The sequence below is a fragment of the Hippoglossus hippoglossus genome, chromosome 7, assembly GCF_009819705.1.
Source record: "Hippoglossus hippoglossus isolate fHipHip1 chromosome 7, fHipHip1.pri, whole genome shotgun sequence".
NCBI lineage: Eukaryota > Metazoa > Chordata > Actinopteri > Pleuronectiformes > Pleuronectidae > Hippoglossus > Hippoglossus hippoglossus.
In genome coordinates, this window is record NC_047157.1 from 22,970,483 (window position 1) to 22,986,666 (window position 16,184).

Genomic DNA, 16,184 nt, shown 5'->3' on the forward strand with positions numbered 1-16,184 from the left:
TTTACCACAAAACAATAGTAGTTTGTTGGATGATCTCATGTGGTGAAGTGAAAGCACATCAGGATTCTGTTGCACTATTTCAACACAAAACATCACAATGTACAGCATTGGCTCGTTTTTATTCCTCATGACGAAAGCGGTTAACAGGTCAATGAAAGGTCCACTTTGCATACACATAAAAAGTTGAGGACCACCGGATGTGTTATGCGGAGTGAGCAAATTTACACAGAACGCAGACCACATAAATACAGTTAAAATATTATACAACAACGGTACTTAAATTATACAGCCATGTGCACAGAGTGAATTAAATAGATCAAAAGAATAATTTTACAACCTTCAAAGTAATATGACGTTTTTGTAAAAGCATTTTCACTTTTTAGCACAAGTTCATAAACAGTTCAGTACAAGAACTGGTTAATAACACTTTCAAAACCATATAGTAATATTTTGTATATGTTTTTAATGTTATGTGCTTCATTTTCAGATTTTTAAACAGTAACTTGTCTCATGTAAGTTCGTCTCTATAATAAATAGTGGCGACTATTAGTTCAAGGTAAATCTGATGTCAAATTATTCATTAGTCAACACTAATGACTTCATACAAGGCATGCAAGCTAAAAAGTGAAAATATTTTACCAAAACGACATAATTGTATTCAGTGCTAAAACTGCTCCCCGAGTTTCCTCAGAGGCAGAGAAATCATAACTTCAAACTACAGTGTGGAATTGTACCTTCTCTTTTAAGAAAATGTCATGTAGTCTAAAAAAACATCAGACAAGTTCAAAAACCAAGGCACTAAAAATAATATTTTTAAAAAAGATCAGCAGGATGTGGCCTCTTTTACTTTGAACCACAGGACAGATGAAGTTGAAAAATTAATGCCAAACTTTTTCCTCATTTGTTAAACATCCATTTCTAATCGTGGTCATGATTGGTCACATCTAAAATCAATTCAATTTGAATATAATAAACTGAACTCAATCAGACAGGTGGTGTCATGGTGCCAATGTTGACGTATGAAATGCCGCCAGCAAACTACAGTATAAGCAGTACATGATTATGCGTATGGTTCCATGTTAAGGTTTTTTAATTTGCTTTCTCATCTTGCTTTGAAATATTATAGTTTCTATTATTTATTTATTATTGTGAAATATATCGGGCTGCTAGATTTAAAGTACTGTATTAATGCTTTTTTAACAATTATGTGACATTATTGTTTCAGTTCTCTACAAGCAGCCGGCTAACATGATTAGTATTACTAGGTGAAACCGATGGATGGTGTAGCCCCAGGAGAAGAAACCTAGCTTGCTGTGGGTAACAGTGTTTCTTTAAAACATGCTTACTTTGGTAGCACACATGAGCGTTGGGATGTTAAGTGATGAAACACAAAACACGGCGATCGCTGCTTAGCTGGAGTGACAAAAAGCAGAAGCAGAATGGGAACTGTTGTGACTTATGCAATCGAGAGAAATGAACGTGGCCCAACAGACCGGTTGGATTTAACCGGTCTTTTTAACTCCCACAGCTCAACACCCCGAGAAGAGGACATTACCAGCCAATAGGATGCTTGCATTTGGGCCACTATGCACTCCCAGATGGATTCAGAAAGCTGATTGTAATGAGAGATGCTATATGGCTGTTGTAAAGGGCTGCGGTCAGCCACTATTAACTCAAAGTGAGGGTAAGTTTCAAAGACTACCCTGATCCTCAAGAACAGCAGGAGTATACAGGCACTGTCCCGACTTAGTCTGCATAGTTTGCAAAGTAAAATGCACGTTAAAGATCTCCCAAATCAAGTGTCTGATTACTGTTTGACCTGAGGTGGTGAGCGTATGGCTGACCCATTTCAATCAATGAAACGTATGTTTACTGACCTTTACTGACCTTTCGTTAAAGGGTGTGGCTGAAGCCAAAGAGCCAGGCATGTTGCCGGATTCAAAATAACGGCATGTAACTGTACCACCAGCAAAAAGGAGAAACCTCAAGACTATGGCAAACTCTCTACTGTTAGGATAGAAATCATTTTAGTAAGGCTAAGCTGCTCTATTAAAACCACTACCTGGGAGACCTTTCACAGATGATCTAAGGCTTACACACACTAAAAGACGCCAGACAGACCTGACCAGGATGCCAGACTAAAGGCAAGAGTGTAAAGACATAAAACAGATCATAGCCTTGAATCAAAGGCTGAGGACAGTAATACTGATTGTGAATAGTCTCATTCTGGGAATAAATAGTGGTCAGTGGTTGACCACGACACACAGCCTTGAACAAGACCAGATGGAAGTTAGAACTTCGGACAAGACACAGTCAATGACTTCACAGAGCAATGAGCAGCACATTTGTCTCTTCATCCTTCTCCGGGCTGCATGCAGGCTTCTCCCCTCCGAGCAGAGAAGACCAGGAGGGCCGGATGAGAGATTTTATTTTTGTAACTTTTGTGTTTAGCTTTTTTTTTTGTTTTAATCCATGGTTCTGGAGGGTAGAGTGGGGAATGTAGCATCGTATCTGGGATGAACAGGATGTCTTGAGTCAGGAAAGGAGGAAGGAGCCGGGGAGTCAACATGAAGACAGGTCCTTATGGAGAAGCGGGGGTTTGGAGTAATGGAAGGAGTGTTTCAGCGCTACAGAGACAGGGTGGGACAGAGACAAAAGAAAACATTTAGTTCAAGCAAAAAAAAATAATGAATGTAAAAAAGGTGAGGATAATTTATGAGGATCAACAGATCAATACACGTATTAAGGATCAGCAAATAAAAGGCAGTTTGGTTTAGAGATATGTAAAAATTTGTGCAAAAGCAAATGTTCCAAATATTAGTGAAAGCTTATTTGGTATTTTATAATAAAAGGAAACAACGTAGTTAATATTGATGATATAATCATAGATAAAGTAGCTTAGTTTAGATCATAAATCGTGTGTTTCCTTTCTCTCACCGCCTGCGGGATGATTTAGAGTGAGAGCTCCGGGCCCTGCCAGACGCAGCCTGAGCTTTGTTACCAGAGCCCTTACTAACATTAGTGTGTGATTCCTCTATGGTTCTACACATGGAAGTGGATGCTCTTTGTCTGGACTCTCTACAGATCCCTGTCATCCTGGTCTTACCAGGTGGGTTGTGAGCAGAGAGAGATGTGGGGGTCATGGCCCCTGAAGATTTAGCATTCATCTGAGAGGAAGCCAGGTCTGACTGAACGGTGTTACGGCATGCAGCGGCTGCTTGTGCAGAATTAGACCTGTGAGCTGGAGGTTGCTTTCTTCTCACAGATGTATCCGAGTTTGGTATTAGATCAGGCTTTTGTTTATTTTCACTCCATGCTTCATATTTGTTAGGATACACACACAAAGCTTTGGAAGAGGTTAGATCACTGGATGAAGTATACAAAGGAGACTTTAGCCTGGTGGAAGAGCCAGAAATAACACGGTTTGTGATGAAGGTGTCCTGGCGAGCTGGGGCTGAAGCCCTGCGGCCTGATGCAACCTTCTTTGAATCACTGACTTTTGATCTGACCATTACTTCACTGTTCACAGAACTAGTGGAACGTTTACGTGTGAGGGAATAGACAGTTTTTGACTCGACATTAAAAAAATCATTGACACTACGACTTCTAATGAAAGTGGCGTCTCGTGGGAGACCCTTGCCTCTATGTGGCCGGCTGCTTGCTGGGACAGGACTGTCAGGACAAACAGAGAGAGGGGTTCTTACAGGGCTTGTGTGGAGGCTTCGGGTTAGAGCTCGCAGGTGGTGTGTGGCCATGGTAGGAACGCTGCTGCCGAGAACCGGGCTTGCCCGCGGACTGCTCCTCAGTGGCGGCCGTGCAGGACTGCTCCGGGGGCTCCTCTGGGCCCTGCCTAACTTGGTGGCCAGTTCTTTGGCTCGGGAGCGGCGAGGGCTGCTGTTCAAGCTGTGGGGAGACAGAGGGGCCTCCAGATCCTCCAAACGCTGAGTGAGAGCCAGCTTCTGCTGGATGGCCATGCGCAGGAGAGAATTCAGTGTCTTCTTCTCATCCTCAGCCGCTGCCAGCTGCCTCTGCATCTCATCCAGCTGAGTGACATACTGGTCACACCTGAGAGATGCACACACAAGGTAAAGATGCAACATGCACAAGCAAGGGGGAGCACATTGAAGCACAAAGCCACACAAAAGACATGCTTAAATTACTTTTAGTGGGGTAGGCACACACGTAAACTGTGACCAAACACTAGTATGGCAACTAAAGATTATTGTTATTATTGATTCATCTAAAAAGCCTTTTTCTGAGTAGATTTTTTCTTAAATGTATCTCAAAAATATTACAAATACATTTATAAGATGTCAAGGACAAAGTGATATTCCGACATTTTATAAAATTTGTAAACGTTTGAGAATCTGGTGCCAAACTTGATAATTAAATGTATGAACAATTAATTAATTTATGTGGATTGATACTAATAATACTTTTAAGAGCTAGAACAACGGGGAGGACAACAATAAGAACATACTTTGACTGGATAAAGAGTTAAAAAAATACTCCCTTGTAATTACATCCTGTAGAAATGCAGTTACTGCAGCTACCCACATGATGGCACCAGTAAACTTAATTAAAAGCAGGGGATCTTAAAATGCTTTAGTCTTTAGCCTGTTGCAGCTGCAGTCCTTGATGTCTGTCTGTTCTCCAATCCGTCTTAAGGATAATCAAATGCCAGCTCATAACTGTCTGGAGAGGGGCCCACACAGGCTAACGCAGGATTCTCGCTCAGAAAACAAACAGGAAAACCAACATTCCTGCTGCCTGTCTCAAAACACAAAACCATATTTAATTCACTCAAGACTTGGAAAAAACTTCTCTCCAAACAGGCTAACTGCTGCTCAGAAGAGGGTTAGTGATTAGTGACCGTGAGTGAGGTATTAACACTCAAAAGCACCTTCTCACTCAATCTCATGTCCCACCCATCTCCCATCAACATTTGGCTCCTCCGTCCCTGAGGTGACCTGGCTTGCTGCGACAAATCTGTCCTTGCCTCCTCCCCCATCGGCACAGGGCAAAGCATGTGGTTCGTAATCTTCATGTGAACCAGTGGATTGTCCACAGGCGTAATAAGCGTGGTAAGCTTATTACATGCGTGGCAGCAAAAGCTGCACCACAACGACAGCACCATTACCAAGCATGAAGAACACTGGCAGAGTGGCAAGGACCAGACAATCGGAGCTAATTATCATACTGTATTTTAGTTGAAAGAAACTTAAAATCAATCAAACAGCTCCTGTGTCACACCACACGAAAACAGAAATGCAAGTCCCTTTCTCCTTCATAACACTGCTGAATAGAACAGAGACAAAAAAGGAAGTCTTACCGACTGGCGAACATGACTCGGAGGGAAGAGAAGGTGGCGGCGTCCTCCTTCAGGGCTTTGAGCTCATTCCGCAGCTTCATCATCGTCTCGGACACCATGCTCTTCTCTGTCTCATACTTAGTTTTCAGATTGGACAGGGCCAACTCTGCAGTCTGCATGGACAGAAAATACATTAACCACAAGATAATATACCACCATCATTATATGACTGGAATGTGAGCGCACATTATCATGAAGGATTTGTATAGATTAGACAAAATATTTTCATAATACCCATATTTTAATATGACAACATCATCCTACACAGGAATTACCTTAGTTACCTGCCCGATTAACTTAGTAATAAAACAAGCTATGACCGCCATCACTACTTTCCAGTTCCCAGTGACCACAACATGTCAAAGAGTAATCTTTAACAGACTTTGGAAGATCAATTGACAGTACAACAATAGTACTGTGAGTTGGACAGGTCCCTCCCAGTTTTCCTCTTTACATACCTGTGACTTTATGGTAAAGTCTCTTAAGACCATAAGTACATCCCAGACACACAGGGGGGCCCAACATAGTTCCTAGAAGCCAGACTTGAGAAGGTAAACTGCGCTGTATGGGGGCATAGTCCTGCCAAGCAGATTACCTTGTTTGTGTTTGTGTGTATGCATGTGCGTAAAAAGGGAGAGTGACAGCTCAGGAAATGAAGCAGGTCATGCGGTGAACTCGCTCTGTACTCAAGGTGCAGAGCCATGTGAGCCCGAGGGACTGTCTAGACAAGACACTGAAGAGACAGGTCAACCATACTGTTCGTGTGAATATTATGCATAGATAATGCTGAAGAAAGACTCTCACATTATAAAATAATGATTATTCCAGCCAATTTCGTTCAGCAGGCATCAGAAGGAAGGCTACATTTCACAATAAACTATTTACCGAATGACCAAGGCCTCTCAACGAAAATAGAGATGTGGGAAAGCTTGTTTTCAATGGGAACGTTAGAGGACAGTGTTTCAGGGATACGTCCTTGACAGGTCAGGTTGGCTTACAGCAGTACACTCAAATGGAAAACTAGAAAAATATATTCACGCAGACAAAATGGGCAGATTTAATCCAAGCCAGTGTCTTTACTGTGACCTACCTGTTTGTTAGCCTTGAGCACTGTCCTGAGCGTAGCTATCTGTTCCCTCTTGGTGCTGAGAAGGGACTTGAGTTTCAGAACTTCCTCCAAGAGGCTCTCAGCATCCCGCTCCGACTCCCCAGTGATGCTGAGCCCCGAGTAAGGCATCGCACCCCGCTGACGACAGAGGTCAACCGCCACCTGAGGGAACAGAATTCAGGAAAAATTGTAAAAGAATATTCTTTTGGTTCAATTGAAAAGAAGATTTTTATTGTAATTTCAGCAAAGGAAACATTTAGTTAATGGCTGAAACCACACAAGTCTCAGATTTTTCTAAACATTATTACTTATATACACATGAAATTCATCTTCAGAACTGAGGATACAAGGGCTACTGTATGCGTTTCAGGATGTGCTTCACAACATGGAACACGGAATTTTGTGAAAGGATTTTCCGCAGTGAAGGCACAACTTTGACCCCTGATAATCCGATCCATTCAAACCCACACACACGTGTCAGCAAGTCCTACAGCAGGCAATGGATTTGTACAGACATGGCAGCTACTGAGCTAGTTAACAGTCTGAGCTGAGCATTAAGTTCAGAGAGAAATTTGTGCAGGAGGAAACGCACCCAGAAGAAAATAGGCTTTTGGTTATCAGGATAAAAAAAAAGTTTTTTTCACAAACATTCAAGTACTAGTTGAGATAAAAGAGTGTGACAAGCAGTACTGTCTTACCCGGAGGTGTTTGATCTGACAACGGATGACAGCTACCAAGTTGCGAACGTTAGAAGGGTCCCTGAAATCCAGGGTGGGCGACCCAGGGCAATTAGGAGAGTCTCCACTGGTTCCTGCACTGTCCACCTCACCCATGAACTGCAATGCTGCAGCTTTGGAGACGAACATTTCATTGGGCCGAGTCTTCTTCTGGGCATTCTGCTGCAAGTACATTTGGTGTGCTCTTCTTGCACTACTTGCGGAACCACTCGCCCTGGCACCATCACGGTAATAGTCCAGGGTGACTCGCTTGGGTGTCAGGTTGTTGCAGACACAGATGTGGTGATAGAGGTTGGACAGCTCCTCAGAGAAGGCCAGCAGCTCTTCCTGGGCAACGCTTAAATGCCCTTCGGAATCGATCGCCACTTTCCGTGTGGCTCCAATCTCCTTCTCCAGCTCACTGATGCGATCCTGGTCCTGTTTACTAGACTTGATGCATTGACGGATCTTGTCAGCCAGCTCCTGGGCCTCTGCCCGCCAGCGATCCTTCTCATGCTTGTATCGCTGCTCTAGAGTGTTGTAACGAGTTCCTGCCTGTGACAGTTCATCTCGCACCTTCAGAAGCTCTTCGCTGGCTGAACGCATGCGGGCCTCCAGCACCTCCTTGCTCTTGGTGTCTACCTCATAGTCAAAGACACCATTGCCACCTTCATCAATCTCTGCGTCATCCTCTCCCCTGTCTTCTGCCTCCTGGTGGTTCTGCTGGCTAGTCTGCACGGCCTCCAGCTGTTGGGTGAGGGAGCCGACCTTGTCTACTTGCTGACTGAGCGCCTGTCGGGACATTACCAGCTGCATCTGCAGCTCCTCCACTTTGCTGGACAGGCCTGACTTCTCTCGTTCAGCCTGAGTGAACACAAAAGGAAAATCTTGAGGTGAGGAATGAACATGCAGTATATAACACCCGAGTATGAATTTCATTGGTCAATTAATTTAGTAATCATCTATTTCAGTTCTTAGCCAAAGAAATAAATCAACAGAATAGAACAGATCATTTTTCATTACACAAAAGGACATTCTCTGTAACAAAATTTCTCCCCCAACCACCTCTACTCAATGCATTTTTAATGGCTGACCCCATTCCACACCACAATTTCAACATCTGGTGCATAGGGCTACCCAACCCCCTGTTTAAGTGCATCATGAATTATATATATATATTTCCTTCATACAGGAGCATTGACAGTTCAAGACATCCTTCATTTCCTTCGTACCCTTAACTTGTAAAGCACAACTGCATCTGGTGGGAGTTGACTTAACTATTTGGTGAAGTACTGTAGATGGTAGTAGGTGTTTGTTGATATTATAGACACCGACACACTACCCCATCACGGATGTGGTCGAGAGCAGGAAGCACTTGACATTTGAGTCTTGACAATCTGTGACAGTTTAGTCAAATGAACTAACCTGTAGGAAACTCACTGTTCAGTGGCACTTGAAAAATGGGGCAGACATTTAAAATATATTATTTTCATCTAAACATGAAGACAATTCTGTAAAATAAGCAAAAAATATTTTATCAACAATGTGATGCTTCTTAATGACTACATTGTGCACAGGCTCTATACATAGTAGATTACCAATATGCAGAAGCCATTTTGTGCCTATTCATCACTGCCTAAAACTCTTGGTGCACAATTCGGGTAAATTATTCTACAACTACTGCATAAAGATTATTGTAATCATATATATATATATATATATATATATATATATATATATATATATATATATATATATATATATAAAAACAGGCAATAGAAGAAGTTCATTGCAAATCTATCACAAGCGAATACTAAAACTACTTTTCATTTTACTGGAGGTTTGCTGGAATTTGAAGTTGACTTCTCTAAACCTATTATTTAAGTATTATTGAATTTTGTGAATGTTCATGAACTTAAAACCATCCCCTTGCAAACAAGGCATCCCACGAAATAACAGGCGGGTTGCCATGAGAAACTCAAGACTAAAAGGGAAATAAAACCATTTTATTTTGTTCACCTCACTCTCGAAATCACATGTAAGCTTCACTATTTACATAATTTAATCCTATTATTAACATGTCATGTGACCTACCTGTAGGAGTTGCTGTTTCAGTTTCTGACTGTCTGAGAAGTGTAGCTCACTCAGTAGGTCCGACACCAGCCCAGAAGCTGGAGCACGCAGGAAAACATCACTGGTGCGCGGAGTAGAGCAGCAATGGATGAGGCCGTTACTTTTGGAGCCCCCCAAGTGAGGAGGGTGAGCAGAACTGGGAGCAGAGCCAGGACCATTGTTATAGCCGCTGTCCTGGTCCTCTCCCTCTCCCTCTCCCCCCTGGCCCCGCTCCTGGCTGTCATCCAGCTGGTCCAAGTGGAGCTCCAGGTTCCCCACAGCATCGAAGGGGTGAAGGGTCAGGGAGGAGAGCTCCCGCCGCAGACTGTTCTTCTGCTCCCTCTCCTCCTTCAGGGCTTCCAGAGCCTCATCCAGCTGCACCTCTGCTATCTCCCTCAGCCCCCCTGCCTCCTCCAGCTGAGCTCGCAACTCATCCTGCTCCTCGTTCTTCTGGGTCAGCTCCAGCTTCATTGATTCAAACTCGACCTGAAAAGTGATAAAATAAAGTAGGACCACGTGAAAGTGTTTCTGTTTTTTAACAGATATAGATGCAAATTCTAGCTCCAACATGTAAATATATCAGTGCAGTGTGTACAACAGTGTTACAGCCACATACCTAGAGGCTTGGGTAGACAAATGGCAACAAGGGAAATTATAATTGGTGTGATAATTTAATGATCACTACCAATTATGATTTTCATTGTTAATTATTACCCCACATTTTACATGCGGGGTAATTATATAAAAGTTTAGGTATATATGTTAAAATTAGATCAACATGTAAAATTAGTATATGACTGACAGGACTCAAGGTCATTTCGGCTTTTCATCTAAAACAAAACCTTTTATTATTTTTGACACCAGAGACTATTGTTGTGCCAAGACAAGATTTTATATAAATATATAAATCATGTAACAGGACAAGCACATATAAACAAGCATCTGTTATATCTTGATCTCGTCACGGACAATTTGTGTTGGCAAAGCTTCAATATACACAGAAGGTCCTTCTGCACTTGGCAGCGTTCGTCTCACACCCTCAGGATTCCAACCAATGACAAAACAAAGACAGCCACACGTAAGTACTTACATATAACCACACAAATACCTAACATCCTTTATCATGGAGTATACAACATTTTTGAGGAGCATTTTCACCAGACGGAGTTGTTTATAATTCCCAGACTATGTAAATGTAACGTAAATTCAGTTTCAGGATTACCTCGAAGATTTCTCTCCCCTCATTTTGATTTAAGTACAAAGGAAATTGACGATAACTGCACAATACAAGTTTAAAATCATATAACCCATTAATAGTCATTTGAAACGTATCTGATCCCCATCAGTTGATGACTATTTCACTATTTCTCATGACAGACTGCTATCAGGATATAAATCTTTATTGCACAAAAACAATTTCCTTAAGCAATCATCTGTGATTCATGAAATTACTGGTGGTTAGTCACAGTGCTACTTCCAACTATAAATATTTATTTTCTGTGGCATACTGCCCGAGAACTGTTTTTCTTGTGCATGGCAACTGGTTCTCAAGGGAAGCAGCCATACTGGGAATTCACTGAGAAATGGAAAAGGCATCCTCTTTAAACAAAGGCCGTTCCAGTCTCACATTTGAAACCTGGTTGTTAAGTTTTATCAACAAACATATTAGAGATTCAAAGTTTGCAGAGAATGCACGGCAGTCACAGGAAAGGTCGTGACTCCAAATGTTGTTGTGCACTACAACAATGGCCTGATAGAGTCTCAATAACTGAGTGTGCTTCACTGGCACAAAAGTATATTAGCTCAAAAACATTCCTAATTTATTTAATTTGTTCTTGAGGGCAACATTTTGTAAATATTCAACCCCTCTTCCAGTTACAGTCAGCAGGTAGCGCTTAAATCTAATAAGTAATGCAACTCTAATAACTGACCTGGTTTTCTTTCAGCACAGACACCTGTTTTTGCAGCGATGTGTTTTCTTCTTCAAGCTCGCCATTGTCCTGCAACTGGCGTAGCTCACGTACTTTGTATTCCTTCATCTCGTCCCTCAGATGGCCCTTCTCGGCCTCCAGACACTCACACTCCTGTGAAACACAATCCAATGTCAAATAAGTGCAAAACACCAGATTTTACCCATTTTCTTATCAAATTCATGTCATGCACTGTTCATTATACAGTGGGAATGAGACCCCACAACCAGTGATGCAGGGGCTCACTCTGAAGTTGTCATGAAGTGATGGGACATGATAGAATAAAGTAAAACACCAACATACGGGTGAACAGAGAACACTATACCTTCTTTAACTGGGTGGAGACTACCCCCAATCTATCGATCTCTGCATGTGCATTGCCCAGAGCAAGGCGTGACTGCTTGAGCTCTGCCTGAACTTCCTCTATGCGGGTTGCCATGGCAGCCTCCTTAGTGGCAGTCTCCTGCAGAAGATTTTCCTCCCGGCACTCTCCATCCGCCGCCGCACGCTTCTGGCTGCTGACAGAATCTAAAAATGCCTTAACAAAAACAAAAAAGGGCTTAGGAAAGGGCAAAGTGTGTAGAATCTGGCAGCCTACAGCATGTAACACATACTGGAACATTTGTGGTGCTTAAAGACAAAAGCAGATGTGCTACTCTTATCAAAAAACCATGAGTGAAGACATCTTTAACAAAGGACAGGAAATAGGATTTCCCTGACAACCATCAACTGTAATCCAACCAGCGAGGGAATAGCTGTGATGGTTCGGTAACAAGACACCGTAACAGCAGCTTCCACAAGCATTTTTAATCGAGACAATGTGCTCATGTGAGCTTTGTGCATTGTTCTTGGCATCGTAGTAACATGCATTTCCTCCCAGCTTCCCATAATTAGCAAGCTTGACACATTATGCACCAATGACTACTAAAGAAAAAAAAAAACCTATCAAATAAGGTGTTAATTGAAATGAACGTGCTACTAAACACGCTCAGCTGAACATCACGGTTCAGTTATATAATGATTATAATTTACAACACACGAGTCTGCTTTGTTAAACCTCAGCCAAAGCCTAGTTAGGTGAACAGCCAAGAAATTAGCTTTATGCAGATTATCAAAATAGCTGAAATTCTGTACCACTAAGTTCCCGTCAGACCTAAAGAGCTTTGCTTGATATGCAGTTATAAAACCTTGGGATGCACCAATTTTGGTGTTATTCCTAATGTCCAACTACCCATAAGCAGGGTTTAAACATTATAGGTCTCCTAATTTAAACAGGTAGATGAAACAATTACAAAATGGAATTTAATGTTATGGGATTACCTTCTTACATAAACCAGTTTTAAAAACCCTGTCTGTTCCAGCAATACCAAACACCTTCGAGGCTCTTCTGTGACATTCACATTATACACAACGACAGCAGAAAGGGAACGAAGATTTAATACACACATGTCCATAAAATCTGTTCGTCAGCTTTACTGCACAATGGGTAATTATTAAAATAAGGGAAGGGGCCATTTAAAAAAGGGAAGCACATTGTTTGTTTAAAAGATTAAGGAAATGAGAGGCATATGCCATAATTCATAATACATCTGTGAGAGGCATGTAATACATGATAATCGGAGATTTGACATATTGGTCTAATCTTTTCATCTTGGCGATCCGGTGCTAACCTCATTCAATCCTTAATACCTTGCAGTTAAGGATCAAAATCAGTTTAAGGCAAACAGTGAAAGTGCAGCATGTTAGAAAGGGTGAGAAGATATGGTGTGGAGGAAGACCTCCTCACTTTAACAGTCTTTGCAACAGTATAATACGACATCATAACTGTAAAACAGCTGTTAGGGCAGCAGCAGATGAACAGTTACCAAAAAAGGAACTGAAGGGATGGGCAATGAAATGTATGTCATGACTCACTGGTAGATATAATACATTGAATACCATTTATCCCTTCTTGATACAGATTTCAATAACTGGACTTTGCATTTGTGCCAACACCGAGTACGTCGATGTTGTACTTGTGGAACTTTCCAGTGTGAAATATTGCCGATTTGCTGACATTTTAGCAAGCTCTGCCTAAAACTACTTTAACGAAAATCACTTCTCATCTGCCGCTCTATGAACAGTACTTGGCAGCCGCGACGAAGACGAAGGGATTTCCGGGATGAACAAATTGCAGTTTTATCTGGGTGAAACAAATGTACTTTAAAGACGTGGTATCCGATCTGTACATAGATTTGCATACTCACAGATGCCTGACCCAGCATTTCCGCAGGCATTTCCCATGCTGGTATCAGTACATCTCTAAATATAATATACAAATACATGTGTCTTTAGGGAACTTGTCAGATCTTAAATTACAATAAGCAGCATGAGCAGAAATAGTGTATATTCATAAAATGTCCACCATTTAAATGTTGACAGTATTTACATTTTGAAGTCATGAAAAGACACAATGTTCCATTGTCTCTTGTTCATTGTGTCTGGCAATAATGCAACACTTCATCAGATTTGCCCAGTTCTACCAATATAAAAAGACTGCAACCATTGTTGTGTTCTATAATCCTGTAGTATTCTTTCAACATGGAGAAACACAGTAACATGAGCATTCTATAAAAATACAATAAACTACAAATGAACTTGCAATTTATTAGAAAATATCACTTGAAATCTTCACAATCTTAGATGAAATGAATCTAAACTGAATTGGTTGTCTTGGTATAGAAATATAACCACAAGGCGCCCTGGGGTGCTCCTACCTCTTTGAGCTGCTGCAGCTCCCCTTTGAGGGCTTCATGCTCCTCCTCCAGTTGCCTGTGTTTCGTCTTGAGAGCAGCACTTTCCTCCAGCACCTCCAGGCCGTAGCGGGCGGCCTGTAGCTTCTCCTCCGTGGCCTCCTCGAGCTCCAGAGACAGCCGCACCACCTCCGTCTTCAAGTCTCCGCTCCCCATCTCGGCCTCCCCTTCTAACTCCACTGCTGCTCCTGCTGGGTCTGCATCTGCCTCCAGCATCCTTGCCCGGCCTCCCACTTAACTGCCAATGTTCTACTGGGACACTTGCCTCCTTCACTCGTCCGCTCTCATTACTCCCAACTAGAAAAACAAAAACACAAAGATGGTGGTTATGTAAAGTACTCAGAACAATGGCCAGGATGGCAAAGCGGTTTTGTATAAACCTTATTGTGAGACCAACTAAGCAAACTGCCTGGGGCTAGATTAATTCTGGGATTGGTTGTGTGGGAAAGTACTGAAAGACCAAATGCAAATCCAAGCCACAAATTACCTAAATGATGCAGTGAGCAATTATATGTTACCTGTAAACACCTGCTAGCCATGTTGGTTTTTAAGATATTACTGTTATTTGATATATTTAGTCACTGATTACTTTATAGCATCTGTTGGGGCGGCAGCATCAGAGCCAGTAAATGTAATAAACTGAACAAGCTGACCTTCTGGAATCAATAAAGTATCTATCTATCCATCTTTGTATCTCTCTATCCATCAATATGACAACAATGATGATATTGTGAACAAAGAGATTCAGATACAGCTTCACCGGCCACCCAGCAGTAAATGAAGTACTAACAGTTAGATCCACTTTTATGTGTTGCAACATTAAAGTAATATACACAGGAATGCATACATATTTATAATCCAATAATATGATGCACATTGTTCTTGAATGGGTTATTCTGCATAATGAATTCGTTCACAAATGCTACTTTTACCTTTAATATAGTCTGATGATCATACTTTTACTACAACACAGAGTTTTCTGCATTATTAAGCTGCTACTTTAACTTCATTAAAACCTCTGAATGCTTGTTTCACAGCTGGTTACAAACACTGTGGCTTATAACGAGCATATAACGGATGATTCCTCGCCTCACCGCAGTGACCACGCTGCCACTATTCAATACGACCGACGCTGCTTCTTTTCCAACATCAGCACCGTTACATCCATCACTAAAAAGGCAGATGGTCCCGAATGGCAGCTGAATAATCGAGGTATGTTTGTGTCTGGTAAATAATCTTGATGAATGTGACCCTCCGTGTTGGACTAGGTGGGGCAGAGTGAGCCACATTCCCCCCCCCCCCCCCTCGTCCTCTCCTCTTGACCGAAGATGGAAACAGCAGCAGCCGCCGGTTGTCCCGGTGCCAAGCGATGAGTCCCCGTGTGCATCTGTTCCTCCTCGCCCGCTGCCAACTCATTCATGGGGGGGTGAATTAAAAAGGAGGAATCACACCTTAAAAACCCAGCTATATGTTCACCTTGTCCCCGGGAAGCAGGCTGCTACACCCCCCCGGTGGTGAAGCGCATCAGGACGGGGATAAGGTTTCAAAATAGACGCCACCGGGACTGGGAACGGGACATGGCCCGACCGGCTAACGCGAGTAGCTTTAGCATCACGGCAACCGACACCGCGATGCTACCGAGCAACGTCACCCTGAATAATGTAGACGACCAGCGAGTTAGCTTCGGAATTAGCTAAATTTAACCAGGCCTAGCCGGGAAAGCGACATCCACGACCGGGCACACGGGGGGGATGTTCCCCGGTCGGATCCGGTCAAGAGAAGCTAATTAGCTAACAGCTACGTAGCCGGCGACTCACCGTCTGGTCGCGTTTCAAAGATGCGGCTCGGGCGGCTGCTGCCATCAGACGTTAGCGCCGCACATCCTCCGGGAGCTGTCGGGGAGCGACGGCTGCTGATCGCGCTGGTAGTCCGGGTGAGTGTCTGCTGAACAGCCGCTTCCTTTACCTCCCACCCCCCCTGGTTCTTCTCGCGTTTCTCCCGGAGGTCGAGTGTCAAAAGCGCGCCGAAACCCTGACGGCGCTCCTGCTCCCTCTAGCTCGGCTGCGGCGAAATGCAGCTACAAGCAAAGTTGATTATATTCCGTGATTCCCTGGG

At 42.7% G+C, this 16,184-nt stretch overlaps 1 protein-coding gene across 2 annotated transcripts; it reads right to left on the bottom strand.

Moving 5' to 3' along the window:
- Positions 1-95: 95 nt before the first annotated feature.
- zgc:162200 (uncharacterized protein LOC558638 homolog) lies at positions 96-16,115 on the bottom strand. 2 transcript variants are annotated; one of them, XM_034591926.1, is made up of 10 exons: positions 15,887-16,114; positions 14,034-14,366; positions 11,603-11,815; positions 11,239-11,391; positions 9,290-9,793; positions 7,178-8,059; positions 6,462-6,641; positions 5,333-5,484; positions 3,705-4,065; positions 96-2,627 (listed from the first exon to the last, which is right to left on the bottom strand). In XM_034591926.1, the coding sequence occupies exons 2-10, from the start codon at positions 14,283-14,285 to the stop codon at positions 2,622-2,624; spliced, it is 2,703 nt and encodes a 900-aa protein (XP_034447817.1). In that variant the 5' UTR covers positions 14,286-14,366; positions 15,887-16,114; the 3' UTR covers positions 96-2,621. The 2 variants fall into 2 exon arrangements, with proteins under 2 accessions (XP_034447817.1, XP_034447818.1); XM_034591927.1 differs by lacking the exon at positions 3,705-4,065 and having other exon boundaries at positions 15,887-16,115.
- Between the last annotated feature and the right edge of the window lie 69 nt (positions 16,116-16,184).